General features: G+C 35.8%; 1 protein-coding gene across 1 annotated transcript in view; it reads right to left on the reverse strand.

Annotated features, from left to right (window-relative positions):
* LOC145662667 (sodium/bile acid cotransporter 7-B-like) overlaps window positions 1–16830 on the reverse strand; it is a 48652-nt gene that overhangs the window by 15062 nt on the left and 16760 nt on the right. The window contains exons 4-5 of the mRNA XM_081728468.1: window positions 5169–5418; window positions 939–1058 (exon numbers count right to left, since the gene is read on the reverse strand). Of these exons, the coding sequence (XP_081584594.1) occupies window positions 939–1058; window positions 5169–5418 (370 nt within the window). The remainder of the gene's footprint in view (window positions 1–938; window positions 1059–5168; window positions 5419–16830) is intronic.

A 16830-nucleotide genomic window follows, 5' to 3' on the forward strand; every position in this document is an offset into this window, starting at 1 on the left:
ATATGTATTATTCCAGAACAAAACAACCCGTTTATAGACACGGAGAGCAATCACTTTCCCCAATCTCTTCTTAATGTATAAGAATTATTATAAGTTGTACTGTATACAATTACGTATTTAGCACGGAAAATAATTTCTGCAGTTTGAAAAATAAATCTTCAGCACGGCAAACCATTTCCTAAGAAATTCAAAGCGAGTTCTATCTACATTTTCAGAGTTTAATAATAATGTTGTACCTACGTATATCCTTATTGCGTTACTTTTACTTTTAGTACCGTCAATAAGCGAATTAAAGGATTTTTACAGGGAAACAAAATATACGTGGCAAGATAATTATCATATGCACTATGTTTTGCAACAGAAGTCCATATAAACATAACTCCTAGCAACATTTTTGTTTCTTTACAGAGAGGAATTTCCTGCTCATCCTCCTAGTAATTGAATACTGAGTAATGTGTTTCATCCTTAGCTTTTCTTTTGCCGCATGTTTGCTTCAAGTTATTTCTTCTGTAATTTTTTATCGACCAATGTTAGATTCATCCACTTTGAAATGACATACTGCGGTTCTATCATCATCTTATGCAACAAATTGTAAAATTTGAGCTTAAAAGCAACATTGTAGGCAGTCCTATTTTTTGACATCTTTTTAAAGAACAAACAATGTTCCTAACTACTGTCACTTGATTGAATGGCAGGCAATGTTAAACCAACAACAATTATGTCTTATGATTTACACAATTGCTGCTGTGTACATGACCAAGTAATTGCTACTGTGTTACGTGTTTCATATCAGTCGCGCTATGTAAGTCGCAACCATATTTTTGGAAAATCTGAGAATATGGTATACTTATTTTTCTTTCTTAATTTCCCTACAAAGTTTACTGTAATATGCTTTCGCACGCTATTTCAATATACGTTAAATACATATATATACATACCTAATGTCAATGACTTGTGTGTTGAGCAGAATATTATTGCAATGGTATCTCCTGCACTAAATTTCTTGTTTACTGCAAATTTGTATGTCATCCAAAGCAACATAACTTGCAGCGTAACCACTAAAACAAGACAAAAAGTGCACATTAACTGCAATAAGTTTGCAGAAAAATTCGACAAAAAAAAGTATTCTTACATTTATAGTTTATCATCCTAAGCTACCAAAAATCTAAATAACTACAATATACTCAGCCGTAATTTACTTTTAAAAATACTATTTGCCCATTTTTTTTATTTTTTTTATTATTATTATTATGATGATGATGATGATGATGATGATGATGATGATGATGATGATGATGATGATGATGATGATGATGATGATGATGATGATGATGATGATGATGATGATGATGATGATGATGATGATGATGATGATGATGATGATGATGATGATGATGATGATGATGATGATGATGATGATGATGATGATGATGATGATGATGATGATGATGATGATGATGATGATGATGATGATGATGATGATGATGATGATGATGATGATGATGATGATGATGATGATGATGATGATGATGATGATGATAATGATGATGATGATGATGATGATGATGATGATGATGATGATAATGATGATGATGATGATGATGATGATGATGATGATGATGATGATGATGATAGTAATAATAGAATAATAATAATAGAATAATAATAATAATAATAATAATAATAATAATAATAATAATAATAATATAGAATTATAATCGCTACACTTTAAAATTCACAGAATCTCACAACTCTAGCTACTAGGCGAAACCCAAAAAATTACTTGTTTTACTCACTAATATACAGAGACATATCATACGTAATAATATACGTAAATAGACACTGCAATAAAATGAAACGTAATAATTTGAAAGTAATGGTACAAATTTGTTTGTTATGTTTGTGGGGACAGTGTGAAGATTCCACAAGAACAACAGCGATGCTGCGGTCCAAAGGAGCGAAGGAATTGAGTGGTCAGATAGTGGGACAATGTAACCTAGGCGCAAGCCAAAGACTAATTTCCGAAAGCTTCAAACTACATTGTCCACCATCAATCGGGTTATTATCTCGTTGAAAAGACATAAAAAAGATGGAGGGATTTGAGTTTAGTATCCCTTTACGCAGTGAGGCTATATGAGACGTGGGTCTACAGCTTAACGTACGATCGGAATCACATGAACCTGCTGGAAATCGTACCCAGGTCTCCTGTGCTAAAAGTGCGTACGCTAACCATATAGCCAAGAGAAGACATCAAAAGGAAAGTGCAAGTCCACTGGCCGACTAAGCCCAGCGCAGCGTCATTTGAGGGCTACCTTACGGTATGTGGAACAAAAAGCAAACTGTAATATTGCAGACGTGGCAAAAAACCTGAAAGTGAACCACATTATAGCTATCAGGTACCTGCATCAACTGTATCATGGGAGACAATGTAAAACGACGCCCAGGAATTTCAACTATGATTCTACTTACAGATTTTTGTAATTCCTAATTATTATTTGCACTTCTGAGCTTTCGACCCTCCCATGGAGTCTTGGTCACGGAGAATAAGAACAGGAAGAAGAAAAATGAAAACATCAAGGAATAATATGGAACGGGCTTACTAAAAGAATAGCGGTGCCGGAACGCACTTTGTCAAGTTCAATGATCACACATCAAATGGTATATGGGAGAGCTGCAAGACGTAAAGTTAAAACAAATAAAAATATTGCTAAACGAACAAACATGATGCGCTATGTTATTAATTTGTGGTGCCAGGTAATTTTCTCTGATGAGTTCATATTTTCTGAATTTTCATCCAGCGGACGCACATGGGTCTGGAGATAATCCCGTTAAGAACACCACTTGGATCGCTTACAATCAATAATAAAAAATGCAAGGTTTTCATTGATGGTGTGGGGAGTCACTTGGAGCTATGGACGTTCCAAGTTACTTGAATGTGTTTGCACGCGTAACAGCGCTGGATTCATTAACATTTTGCAGAAGGGTGTGCTACCGATATTTTCCACTGGGTTGCTTTCACAAACAACATCTCTGTTTATGGAAGATGCGCAAAACCAACCAAATCTGTGGACATAAAATGATATCCAAAAATTGCCATGAGTCAGCCAGTTTCCGGATATGAACTCAATCAGGGCTATTCTAGATTGTGCCATCAAAGGGGTTTCCCAAAAACCCACTTCAATGTTTGTGGAAGAATGGGCTAAAATCACGGAATTCATTAATTCCACACCCCAGTGGGTTAGACTTCGCTTCAAGCTAATCGTCAATCAATGGTATCCTTTGGTTACCATTTGATTTCTGAAACAAGTGGGTACAGTTCAATAAAAGGAAAAGATTATAAGCAGAGGTGTGTCTATTTACTTATGGTATGTCTCTGTATACTTATTCATTAGTATTTCGTATACTGATACAAACCTCCAGATATGAATATAAAGCTTTTCAAGTTTACGGTTCTACTTCTTGTCTACAGTTCTCGTATGTTAACGGAGAAAATGATTAGAAACTCAAACACATCATTTACGAACAAATCAATACAGACCAATAGAAATTTACGTACTTTTATTGCGTGGAACTTTGTCCGGATACGTTAAACCTTTTCTCATACGAGTTCTCCTTTTTAAGTCTTTATAAATTTAATTAAATTTCAGGTCAATATGTATCAAAATATTTTCGAAAAATATAATCCGTAATGAAAGATACAGATAATTTTTAGTTTCTTTCAAATTTAGGAAGAAATTATGCCATTTTTCGGTCACTTTACTTTTACGAAGAAAACAACCAAACTTCCTCTATGCTTAGTACTAGATTGAATAGGGCCAGTGAGGGTAATTGTGAGACACTGCTTATGGATGGCAATTATAAGACACCCCTCACTGATCTTCAGCCTCTGTAGGATAAATACAAATTAAGAGCACAGGCATTTAGTAACATCCTTCTCAATGCTTTGTCTACATTTTTAAGTTTCAGTTGACAAATGTTTGTATAAGCCATTTTTTTAAACAATCTCATTAAAAAAAAAAAAAAAAAAAGTTTTGAAATTCTATCATCAACTTTTATAGGGTGTTGGTGGAAGCCCGCTAGGTCAACAGTTACAGCTTAAGTTGAATTTGTATCTTGGGCTTTTCTTTCAGAGTTACGAATTTTTTTGTTGTTGCATCTCATTTTGCTTATATGGTGGGTAGTTATGAGACGCACGCTGAAATCTGTCTCTGTGTCCTAGTATGTTGTTTCAAAAAAGCTGTATTCTGTAGTTTAGGTAGTCCTATAATCTTGTCTTTTAGTAACTTTTAAAGTTGTAGATCTACATTATTTTGTTAAAAATAGCCTAGGATGCACATCAATATACTAAAACATAAAGAAATAGAAGTAGCCTAAGTTGTTTTTTAGTGAACAGCCTAGAAGTTGGTCTAAATTTGTTTCATAACCTGTTTTGTAACCTGAAACTATCCAATATAGCCTATTATAGTCAACTCACAAAAATTTTAGAATAACATCAGTAGCTATTTCCACTTTCTTTCTTAGTTATTTTCGTGGCACTCAGCCAAATATTTGTATATCTTTAGGTAATAAACACAAAATAACGAAGATTTCTTTGTCTCACAATTGGACTCCATACCTCAATATCACATACAGAAAGCCAGGGACAATAGGTGTCTCATAATTACCCACCCGGTGACTCATAATTAGCCTTTTGGAGAGAAATTATGAGACAGCACAAATTTGGAATTTACTCATTAACTTATGAGATGACAGGAAATTTCTTGGCAGGAAATCGTTACTCTATTGGCACCATAAACTGCTGCCTAAGTTAACTGTTTTCAAATCTAATGTAAGCTGAGTAACGTGGGAAAGTTGTGAAATCTGTCATATCCTTCACTGACCCTATAGCTATTGTCTCTAATATTTAACATGAGAGAAATTATTTTTCATTTTCAGACATTTCCAAAAGTTGATTTTTCGATACAAATTTCTCGATTGCGAAACCCGTTAGATTACCATGAATCCAACAAAAAGCGATTCTGCTCTCCCGAAGATGGTGAAATGAAGTACTGGACCTACTTCTATTGCTTTAAAAAGATATACAATGAAAATATGTAAAAGAGAAGTCACTTTTAAATATTTTAAGAATTTTGTCATACCAAGTAAAATAAATGATTGGTGCTACTTACCTAAAGCAACAGTAATCAACACATCTTTAGCATTTATAAAGTTATCTTCACTGATAAAAGTATCACAAAATGTAGTGTAAATAATGAAAAGCAACATTGATTGTCCTATCACACCAAAAGGAATTCTTCGTACACACAACCTGGTTCTTGTCAAATGACGAAAAATTTGACCAACGATTAACGGGAACACTACCGTTAAACTCAATTGCAGTATTGTGTCTAGGAGTGGAACGGTAGTGGAAAATCCAAGCTGTAAGATAGAAAGTAGGTGTAAAACTTAAAGTACCGAGAGCAACAGATACCCAAAAACTATACAGAAGTGATATATGAATAAAATACGTTGTCAAATGGGAGAGGAAGTCAAAAACTCTACTTGGTGTATTCAATACCTTAATGAGTTACAATACCTTATAAGTAATACTTTAGAAAATATTTATGAACAGGATTTGGAAAAGCCTTGACGTGCTTGCAGATTATCTTCATCTTATTTTTACTCTGGCTTTCTTATTTGATATTTCCCACTAAAGAATATCATATTGGGATTGGTTATTGCAGTATGCTATATGGTATTTCTCACAAGTTGATGCAGCTCACTGTAGAATATTAGGTAGCAGGAAAAATACTCAGAGAACTGCTACTGAAATATACGGACCAAATGATGCACGGACACAACAGAAGAACACCTTAAATAATTTACATAAGAATAGTATTGGATTATACGAAAGCAGCCGTTATAGAAGTCAACTTGATTTGTTTACTGAATTCGATTAAATGAATCTGAAAAATTGTTTGATTACCTATTCATAATACTAAATTAAGATTTGTTTAATCAGAATTCAAAGTAGAATTTAAAGTTTTGGTTTAAATAATTTGGATATAATGGAATACTAATTTTGAACTCCACTTAACACCCGTTCTTATTAATTTGATAGTGTGCATTTCGACGACTCCTTATTATCTTTATCGGTACGTAAGGAATTTCTACATTGGTTCGTGGACTCACGTAACACATGGTGTCTACAAAAATTCCAAAATGAAATTCCGTGTTTCGTGACTTTTTTGTGACCTTTTCTTTACTCAATCATAAAATTTCCTAACATTTTCAAGAGCGAATTAGGCCTAATTTTCATCCATGAGATAGAAACGTACTTTGCTTGCGATTTGATAGCGTCTAAAGTTGACCATAAACATTTTTGGTGGTGAAGTTTGACTTTTTACGGAACAAAATTTTCCAATCTGTACTTACATTTGCACAGTTAAAAAAACAAAAGCTAAATTTCCTGATTTTTTCGTGACTTTCTTGACCGTTTTCTGATTTCGTGACCTTTTTGTGACATTCGTGACTTTCGTGACCGATAGACACCCTGTAACAGTAATTTCTTTTTTCCAGTCCTTGGAAAAAGGTTGAACTTTCGCGTTACACAATGCGTGGCCTCTTTATTTATCTCTTACGTAAAATAATTTGTGATGAAAAACCAAGTATTTTAATCTGTGCCATTAATCTAAATGCTTATATGGGTTCGAATTACAAAAGTAACAATTACTTCCTGTTTTAAATTCTTCAATCTTCAATATTTGTTATTCATGAAATTATAGTCTTTTAAAAATTCACTCTTGCACTCACTTCACCTTCCATACCAACCGTTAAACCTACACTACAAGAATTTTTATCTATAAGAACGTTTATTTTATTTATTAGTCCTGGAGCCAGTAACACTTCTGTATGCATGTCATTGCAGGGAGAAAATTATTGTTGAATTGGTTAATTGGATGCATAAGAAGGATAAAAACTTGGGTGGACACTCCTCACCCCCCCCCCCTCTTTTTAAAGAATGATGTCATTCAAAATGGCTACCTGATACGCCTGATATGGCTTAAAGTATCCAAATGAAATGTCGTAGAGACCTAAATATGAAGTAAATCTACCAGAATCCTGTGCATCTCAGTCAAGTGAACCAAGATTATTGATTTTGACAGTATATTGGAATCGAAAATCTCTGCCAGTTTGAAAAATGGCATGCAGAATGACACACCTTGAGTCCCTAGTATAAGAAGACTATAAACATTGATGTCTAAATAGTGTTTTCATGATGATAAATCCAATAAATATAGCATAAGAATAGAATTTGCTCCCTGCCCTGACTTACATGGCGAACTGTTACTTGCCAATTAGATACAGGTGAACGTAATTGACAGTAGTGTTTTTAGCAATCATATCCCCCCCCCCCAAAAAAAAAAATATTATTCACTCATCATAGGGATTTCTGCAGTCTATTTTGTTTCTGTCTTTACATTTCGACATTTGCAGTACATACAATACGAAATTTCAGATTTCACACACAGATATCCAGAAGTGGTGCACCTTAAACATGTACATGCATCAGCAAAGTCATTTGGAAATGTAACCATGTATTTGGATGGCATAAGAACACCATCAATAACTTCAAAACCATATTTTCCGGGTCAAGGTTTTCATGTCCTTCCTCTGTACAGTGAATTTGCAAATATGTATGAAAGAAAGTTCGAAGAATATGTTCCTTAGCACAGGTACTTGTTGGAAGCAAGTCTTTAACACAACCATTTTTACCATTAATACATTACCAGAGTCCGAACTCGTGTTATGTCTTACAAGATCCTCCTTTCTTCAGTAAAGGCCCAATATATTCTTCAGCTGATTTCATGATAGTGTCCAATTGTACCATATACGGTGATATACCAAAACTTTTCAAAAACTTGACTGGGTTGCAGTTCATAGCAATTTTTATGTGCCAAACTGACTAGTATAATCTGTTCCTGAGAGAGCATGAAGAGCAGGCAGCACAGAGCACATATAATTTCCGAGTATTTCTGCTAATATATGAATCGGCACTAACCTTGCTGATTCACTGACACCAATTCTTACCCACACTTCTTTAACTACCATTCTGTTTGGTTTATTCCGGTGAAAGAGAGGTAAGACCATAATATCGGTATCAGAAGAAACAAAGACTATATTTTGATACCACTGATTTGCAGAATGTTCAGCGTGAACCATCATCTAAAAATCAGCTTCAATGCAAAACGATCTACACTTGGAATTGCTGTTTGCAAACCATTTTCCACAGCTGTACATTAATAAAAATTTCATTAATCAAATATTCATTCCTGAGAAGGCACTGAAGACATGTGTCTGAGTCATTGGCTAACTAATCAATTTACTTTTAAAACTATCGCTAACAAGTTCTTGAAGAAGTAATTTATTTAAAGATGATAGCCAGAATTTATCTATTTGTACTGGTAAGCTTCCTGGAGTTATTTTTACGAAGTCAGTAATAGTACTCTTTTGCCTAAGAATACTTCAGTGTCTTTAGGAGAACATTCAAAGTAGCTGTCAAACAATGGTCGACAATTGCAGCTTGTGATGAAATAGATAATGTGTATGTAGCATATGCAATAGCTACATCTTTTTTTTTTTTTTTTTTTCTTTCTTTTTACCAACTTCCTCACACAGTTCACTGCATCAATGATAAAGTAAGTGAACTCGTCGGGTTGACAAAGAGCACCTTTAGCATCTTCATTTAGCACAGATTTCATTTTCTCCATCAATGAGTCTTGCTTTTCCAAGAAGTCCATGGTCATCAAAAGGTGTGCAAGAATCAGAAAATTCATAGTGCAATAGCTGTTCAAATGGAATAGCAATTTCAATGATCTTGTTTATTGCACCTTTTGATTTGATATTGGTACATTTTCGTTTTTGTTCACTGTTAGTAATCACTTTCTTTTTTAGACGAAATGTTCAAAATTTTATGTGGTGCATAGTATCCCATATTCGAGCAGTCTTTTCAACATAACGGTTTTAACCTGTACACATTATATATTTCATACCTATGAAGCAATTACTGAGAATCTGCTCCTTGGCTTCATCAGCCCCGCAACTTGAGTGACTTAATTATGAAGTGAGTATTACCATTACCAAAGTCTTAGGGTGGAGATCCGGAGATCGTGGTGACCATGGCTTGACAGAACCCCTTTCTATCCACCGCTGGGGGAATATTGTATCCAGAAAGACACGAACAATATCAGTGTAGTATGGAGGAGAGCCATCATGTTGAAAAATGACAAATTCTGGAAACTGCGGCATTGCATACAATAGCAACATATCAATCAAGGTAGATGTTTTCCGTTATGGTCTTCTTCGCAAAGAAAAATTGATTCTATCACTTTACCATGCTTCAGGCCACACCACACATTCACTTTAAGTGTGTTACGTTCGTACTCGACGTATGCACGAAGATTTTCATCAGCCTATATTCGGACGTTATGGTGATAAACATGTCCACAGACATCGAATGTCGCCTCATCGCTAAACATAATCTTCCGAAAAAATCGTTCAATCATTGTCGATCTCATGAAGCATATCTATAGCAAACGCGAATCGTTTGGGTTTATCCGCTGGTTTCATAGCGTCCAACAGCTGCATTTTGTAAACCGAAAAACGTAAACATTTCTTTAACACCTTATGAACTGTAGTCTTGCTTAGGTGTAATTGTTGAGCACACTTACACACAGATTTTTTAGGGTTCCTAGGTTGCTCTCCCGTATAGCTTCTACAGACTCGTCACTCACCTATGGCCTACCAGTCAACTGCTTGTCCCATTAAGTAATGTTATTCCTACGTGGTGGCGCTTCGTTGTACAAGCGACGATATTCACCTTGCACTTTTTGTTCACGAATTCGAACTTAGCAAGCCACAGAACACACTAAACTTTCCTCTGTGCCGTTCACATCTCGACTGGCGTGGGCTGTTGTGCAGTTCGCGGTGTTGCGTCATCACCTTTGTGCGCATACGCTTGCACGTCATACTACGAAAACTTGAAGAGTTTTCCTTTTATTTGATGAAGATTTCACACTCCTATCTTCTTTTTTCGCTCTTCTGTGACCGGTCAAAAGTGCACTATGACTTTAAGGACACACTGTATTAATCTATATATACTATACTAATCTACATATGTACATGAATCCCAAGTCATGGCAGAAGCAAATTCTGGTAGATTTACTTCATTTTAAGGTCTCTAGTACGTTCCATTTGGATACTTTAAGCCATACCAGGTTTATCAGGTAGTCATTTTGAATGACGTCATTTCTGAAAAAGTGGGGGGGGGGTGAGGAGTGTCCACCCAATATTTTTATCCTTCTTATGCATCCAATTAATTAATTCAATAATAATTTCCTCCCTGCAATAACTTGCATACAGAGGTGTTACTGGCTGCTGGACTATATTTAATTTTTGCATAAAAGTCAAATTGCCAAAAAGAAAAAACTGCTCAATTTGAAACTAGTTCCTTCATTTTCTGCGATCTTAAAGATTTCTTTTTCTTTTATATAAAGGACGTTTCTTTTATTCTGCAATTTGAACATATTTAATTTCTTGATGATGCATTTATTTTGGAATAACGTTTTAATAAACTGAAAATAGTTGTGTTTAGTTTAATGTTCAACATTATGCACAGAGGCTAGGGGATATGATGATATTGGTGGAATAATGAATTTAAAAGGAAACGAGAGAAGCTGAAGAAACCCCATGAACACAGTGCTTATTTATTACAACGGCCAATTAACACGAACTGGAATCGAACCAGGAACCCCATGCACCTGAGATACGCACTCTACGACTGACTCACCACAGCCCCCCTTTTCCAAATGATACTATTAATACACGAAGAGTAAAAAAGTGTACAACTGGATCGGGACTCGAACCTGAGATGTTTGGCGAACTGCGCCGATGTGTTAACCTCCACGCTATACAGTCCGTTCCCAGAACAGCCATACACTCTCTTACTCTTGAAGTCGGTGTTCCTTCCTCAGACCGCATGGTTTGTACTACAACTTCTGTTCGGCTTGGACAATTTAGTGTCCCTATTCAGAACACCTCTGACGGTTATATTATCATTATATTAACAACAAGAGGAAACAACCGATTTTCAACACACCAACTCCACTGTGGGCGCGAATTCAATGATATACGAAGAGTAAAAAAGTGTACGACAGGACCGGGACTCAAATCCGAGATCTTCGGCGTACCGTGCTTACACGTCAACCATGTGGTCTGAGGAAAGAACATCGAATTCGAAACTGAGATGTATGGCTGTTCTGGGAGCGGATTGGGTAGTGTGGTGATTAATGCATCGCCACGACGAGCTCCCTCGTGGCTGAGCGGTTGGCGTACGCGCCTTTGGCGTGGGAGACCCGGATTCGGTTCCCGGCGGGAGCTCATGTGGTTCGGATTCCACGTTAATCAATAGGCTCACGTCTCATATAGCCTCACTGCTGAAAGGGACGTTAAACTAACATCAATTCAACTCAACTGAATCACCACGATACGCCAAAGTCCCGGTTCAATCATGTACTTTTTCACTGTTGTGTATTATTGAACTCGCAGCTACCGAGGATTTGGTGTGTAAAAAGTTTGTTTTCTTTCTTTCGTTAATATATTGAAATCTTTAGTTTGGAAAAATGTGTTCTGAAATGAAAAGACAAATTAATTAGTGTTAAATAACATGTAGTGGCACTTAATTTAAGTAGAATCCAAAAAGTGACAGTTTCAATAATAAGTATTAAAACAATTTATTAAAGCAGTGGAATATGAATAAGTGTACATAAGTTTGAAGATGTCATTAATGCATTAGGAAATAACCACCACAAGAATATCAAGAATATGGAATTTTTCAGAATGGATTTTTAGGGTAAGTGATATTGAACCCCTTATTATAATGTCTCTCGGATAGGAGTTTTAAGTTCAAGAAAATGATTGGATCTAACACCTACAAGTACTGAATATAATTGACAATGTGTGTTTTCTGCAATTTTTATTATTATTATTATTATTATTATTATTACAGGAAGAGAAACGCATTATATCAGATGAATTAAAGTGATAGTATCTGCTTGCATAGCATACACACAGAAATGACCAAAATATCGTATGAAATTCTAAATAGAGACAAAGTAAGTTTTGTTTTTGCATTCTTAATAGTTTAAGCTCAAACTTACTTATTAATCCACATTAGCCATAAGGCAAAAAACATGATAGCGGAGACACTGGTCACGGCTTATAAAGCAATAAAATCTACATCTGTGAAGTAATGTATTTGACAATTAATGCGCTTCAGATTTTGGGTTTCGTTTCTTTAATTTTTGAGGTATTTCTTTTTTAGAGACAGAGTCTTTGTTGGCCAACATGATTTTCGTTTTATTTAAAGTTAATCGTTTACCAATAAATATGTAGTCCTGTGCATTCATCGAGTTTTATACTTGGAGTGACCAAGTTGGCTCTCGAAATCATTTCCCTGTATTAAATATATTGACACTTTAAGATTAATCGTACCATTTATTTTTTTTAAAAAAAGTGTGCGCTTTTCTAATTTACTTGCATCTTTTATTTTTAAAAGGTTTTATTACGAGGGTAATTCAATAAGTAAAGAGACAAAGTCTATATTTTTAACACTAATCAATTTTTTTTTTTTTTTTTTTTTTTTGTTTCAGGGGTGTTAGCTGGCAACCTTGGGATATGCTCTGATCTGCTGTTTCGTAATTTTATGTCAACATAACTTCAAAAATATCAATTCATCATGGCAAGTCCTCTAGAAGATTGCACCTTAGAAGAACAGCGCTGTTATTAGGTTTTTAGTCGCAGAAGGTGTAAAACCAAGTGAAATTTTTTTTCTCGAATGTTGAGACAGTACGGTAACAGTTGTATGAACCGTGCGAATGTGTACAAGTGGGTTGATCGGTTTAAAAGTGGTCGAACAAGGTGATGAACCCCGATGTGGACGTCCAGTGGAAGTTTCTGGTTCTTCGTTGGAATCGAGGATTGACGGACTTATTCGTGATAACAGAAGAATTACTGTTGAAATGATAGCTGAGGAAGTTCAAGTAAGTGTTGGAACTGTTCACAATGTCATTAGGAACATTTTAAAGTACAGAAAAACGTGTGCCAGATGGGTTCCCAGACGTTCCAAAGGTGGCTTCGGGGTAAATCGAAAGATTTCTTCGCCAAGGGAATTAGGAAGCTCCAAGAAAGATGGGACAAATGCATAACTGTAAAGGGTGATTATATTGAAAAATAGGCTTAGTTTTGAAAGATTGAAATAAATCTTTGTTGAGCTATAGCAATTTGTCTCTTTACTTATTGAATGCTCCTCGTAATTTCACTGACTTCTACATTTTGCCATCAAATTTGGCGCATTCTCCTATACATTAATGATGTGTCCATAAATCTTTTCTTTTTCGTGTTTTAAGTTTTACAAAAGGGCTGCAGAAAACATTAAATAATTTGATAAGTATATTGCCTTAAACAAAATATAAACGGAATGTTACATTAAAAGGCATCTTATAACATTTATACTGATGGTGAGTATAAACTGAAAACCTGATACTGATTGTACTGCACGAAACCTACTCTTTTCACCATTGTTTTCCACTTAGTACTTGAAATAGAGATTATTTTTCATAAATAATACTGGAAGCCGATTAAACTGCGTAATTTTTCCTTCTTTTCTTTAATCCAGTTAATAAGAAAATTCAGTTTCTTTTTGTTTGAAAAAACAATAAAAAGCAATATAACTTGTAGTCAAGAATACATTGCCAACTCTGAGACCTAATACTATCAGACCAAAAATGAAATCTTTAACTTTTACGTCCTACTGTTATGCCGGCTAGGCAAAAGATGGTGAGAAATGAATGAAATGAAGAAAGTGGAAGGAAACGGAAGAACCTCGAGAATATCCACGCACACGGTGTTTGTCAACCACAAAATTCACCTGGCGCGCGCTGGGATTGAACCAAGGACCCATGCACCAGAGGTGAACACTCTACCACTACGACCCACTATCAGTCCTAAATATTGCCAACTCTGAGACATGTTAATCCTCACATTTAAATTTTTAAACAGAATTTTGTTTTGCTTTTAGTTCTTGAATTTGTTCTACGAGAGTGTCTTGTTCTTGTTTGTAACATAATCCCATCACTTAGTTTTATTTTTGCACCTTTGACTTTACTTTCCTCTGCACTTTTGATTCGTTTCTGTTTAAGATATTCATCATAACGTCTCCGAGCTGAACGAACTGAGAGAAGCATTCTTTAATCAACAGGAAGAGATTCCACACCTCCATAGTACATAATTGCATCATGTACCGCCTCTGCTACGAGAGAATCTTCGATTTAGTTTTCTACAATAAATGTCTTATTGACTGAGAACCCGCTCTCCACTGAAGAAGCATTGCCGTACGATGAAATTAAAACATTTTCAAAACATGTTACAAATCAGAATATTCTTATTTTTTGGACATTACCTTTGCAAAGAAGTCATCTAACCCGATGCTGCCCATTTTCTCTTCGCGTTCTCTGAAGTCAAAGGTCCCTGAATTTCAGTACAGAAAGACATAAATTGACACTTTGCTTTCTCAGTTACAGAATCAGATATGCTGTTATCCTCATGCAGAATTTGTAGGATACGTTTCATCCTAATCTGAGCAAGTTCTGGATTGTTCTTTTGTAACCTGGGGTCCCAAGCTGACAGAGCATGTACCAGTTTGTACTTCAGAGGGCTCCTTTCCACAATCTTCTTGATTGTGCGCAGGAAAATGTTTCGATAGTCAAGCCTGAAAGCTAGTTTATCTTTATCTGATGCTTTCAGTTCTTTCAGTAGTTTTTCTGCCTTAAAACCTATGTCCACGAAGATGACAAGTCATACTTCGATTTCTGCTTTTGCATGATCAATTATCCCCTCTTCTCTGTCTCACATACAAATATCTATATCTATATATAGGGTAACTTTTAAAGGGTTTACAACTTCAATCAGTTATAATTCTTTATTGGAACCACATACAGACTTTGTTTATATGCAGTGTTCGAAGTGGGGAAAAAGGAGAGACGGTATGTTTTATTACGATTTTGACTCGACATACCGGCTATTTAAATACTGAAATACAGTGAGGGTATGTTACCTGAAAGATTGCATTTCTATTTACATAATGGCTGAAACCACTGAAGAGCTTCTCTTTAGTTACGGATGGAGGGGGGGAGGGTGCATAGAGAGACTTTCATCCGTCGCCAACAACTTTAGCCTTAAGTTGTATTATAGAGAATTATACACGAAAATGCTCAAAAACCGAGCTTTTATATCAACAATTTCCTACGGGAGAGCTCCAGTACCCCCACTCGACTCAGGGATATTCTAAACCCCTGGGAGAATCGCTCTCACAGCAGACAACCCGTAAATCCGCTCATGCTCAAAACACATTTATTTGAATTAAGATAAGAAAACACACACATACATACGAAAGAAATAATTCAATATGGCACATCAAAATATAAACTAGATGAACTCCTTTGAAGACACCTCATTTTAAAAACAAAAGGTAGGAAAAAAGATAACAACAATGCCGGTGTTGTCAACTTATAAATTATTTCTACATAAGAAATAAAATCTTTTTACGTGGAAAGCAATTCGTCAATTACTGTGTATAAAAATGAATTTATTAAAAGTGTTTAGCATCTACTCTCCTAGGACGGTATGTCTTGATCACTAAAAAACCAGAGGCGATATGCCTTAATCACTGAAGAACCAGAGGCGATATGACATACCACCGCATACCGTCTCACTTCGACCACTGTTTATATGTCAAAACACTTCAAGTCTGACTCACGTAGTGAGCAGTTGCGGAGTTGACCACACGCAGCGCCACCGGTCAGTCGTTGAAAATGGAGGCTTTCAATGGTGCGGAAAGAGCTAAGTGCATGGTTTGGTTTGAAGAAACGAAGTCAGCAACGAGTGTACAGCGTAAGTTTCGCATCCAATAAGGCAAGAAACCACCCAGCAGACCAACAGTGTACAAATGGCACCAGACATTTGTTGAAACAGGTTGTTCTGTGCGACACACAAAGGCTTCAGGGCGCTCATCCGTAACTGACGATGTGATGGAAGTAGTTAGGAAAAACTACTTAGTAGTTAGGTAGTAGTTAGTAGTTAGGGATGGTAGTAGTTTGTCGCAGTCCTCGAAAATGATGACATATAAACCAAGTCTGTATGTGGTTCCAATAAAGAATTATAACTGAGTGAAGTTGTAAACCCCTATAAAGAATCGCCCTATATATATATATAGTACCTCCCTCAACATAAAATAGCAACACTGCATCACTATCATCATTGGAAATGCTGTATCATTGTGAACCTCTTAACATGTCAATCTGTACAACTGATAGAGAGGAAACAGTGTTAGATTGAAAAAAAGAATGTCACATTTGCACATTTACGTTCCTTGACTTTCATGACATTCCCTGATTTTCCAGACTGTGGGAACCCTGAAATTGTAACATGAACACTTCTAAAAGTATAGTACGCGACAAAACATAACCAATTTTTTCCTCGAAGGTCAAGATCTAAGGGTTTACTTGTCCCTACCATAAATCCTTCATTGTAACTAGATTCCGGCGTTGCCGCTCCAACTCAGATGGAACTGTATAAAGCTCTCAGTATGGCTAACTCCATTACGGTTATCATAGTAGCCCGAGCCCGTGCAGACCTCTAAACACATTACCCCACAGAAATGAGTGCCGTAAGTCCAGGCCTTCTAAAGGCTGTTGCGCCAGGAATTTAGTTATAATTATTATTATTGCTAATAAT

The sequence above is a fragment of the Thermobia domestica genome, chromosome 10 (assembly GCF_964235325.1).
Source record: "Thermobia domestica chromosome 10, izTheDome1.hap1.1, whole genome shotgun sequence".
In the NCBI taxonomy this organism is placed as follows: domain Eukaryota; kingdom Metazoa; phylum Arthropoda; class Insecta; order Zygentoma; family Lepismatidae; genus Thermobia; species Thermobia domestica.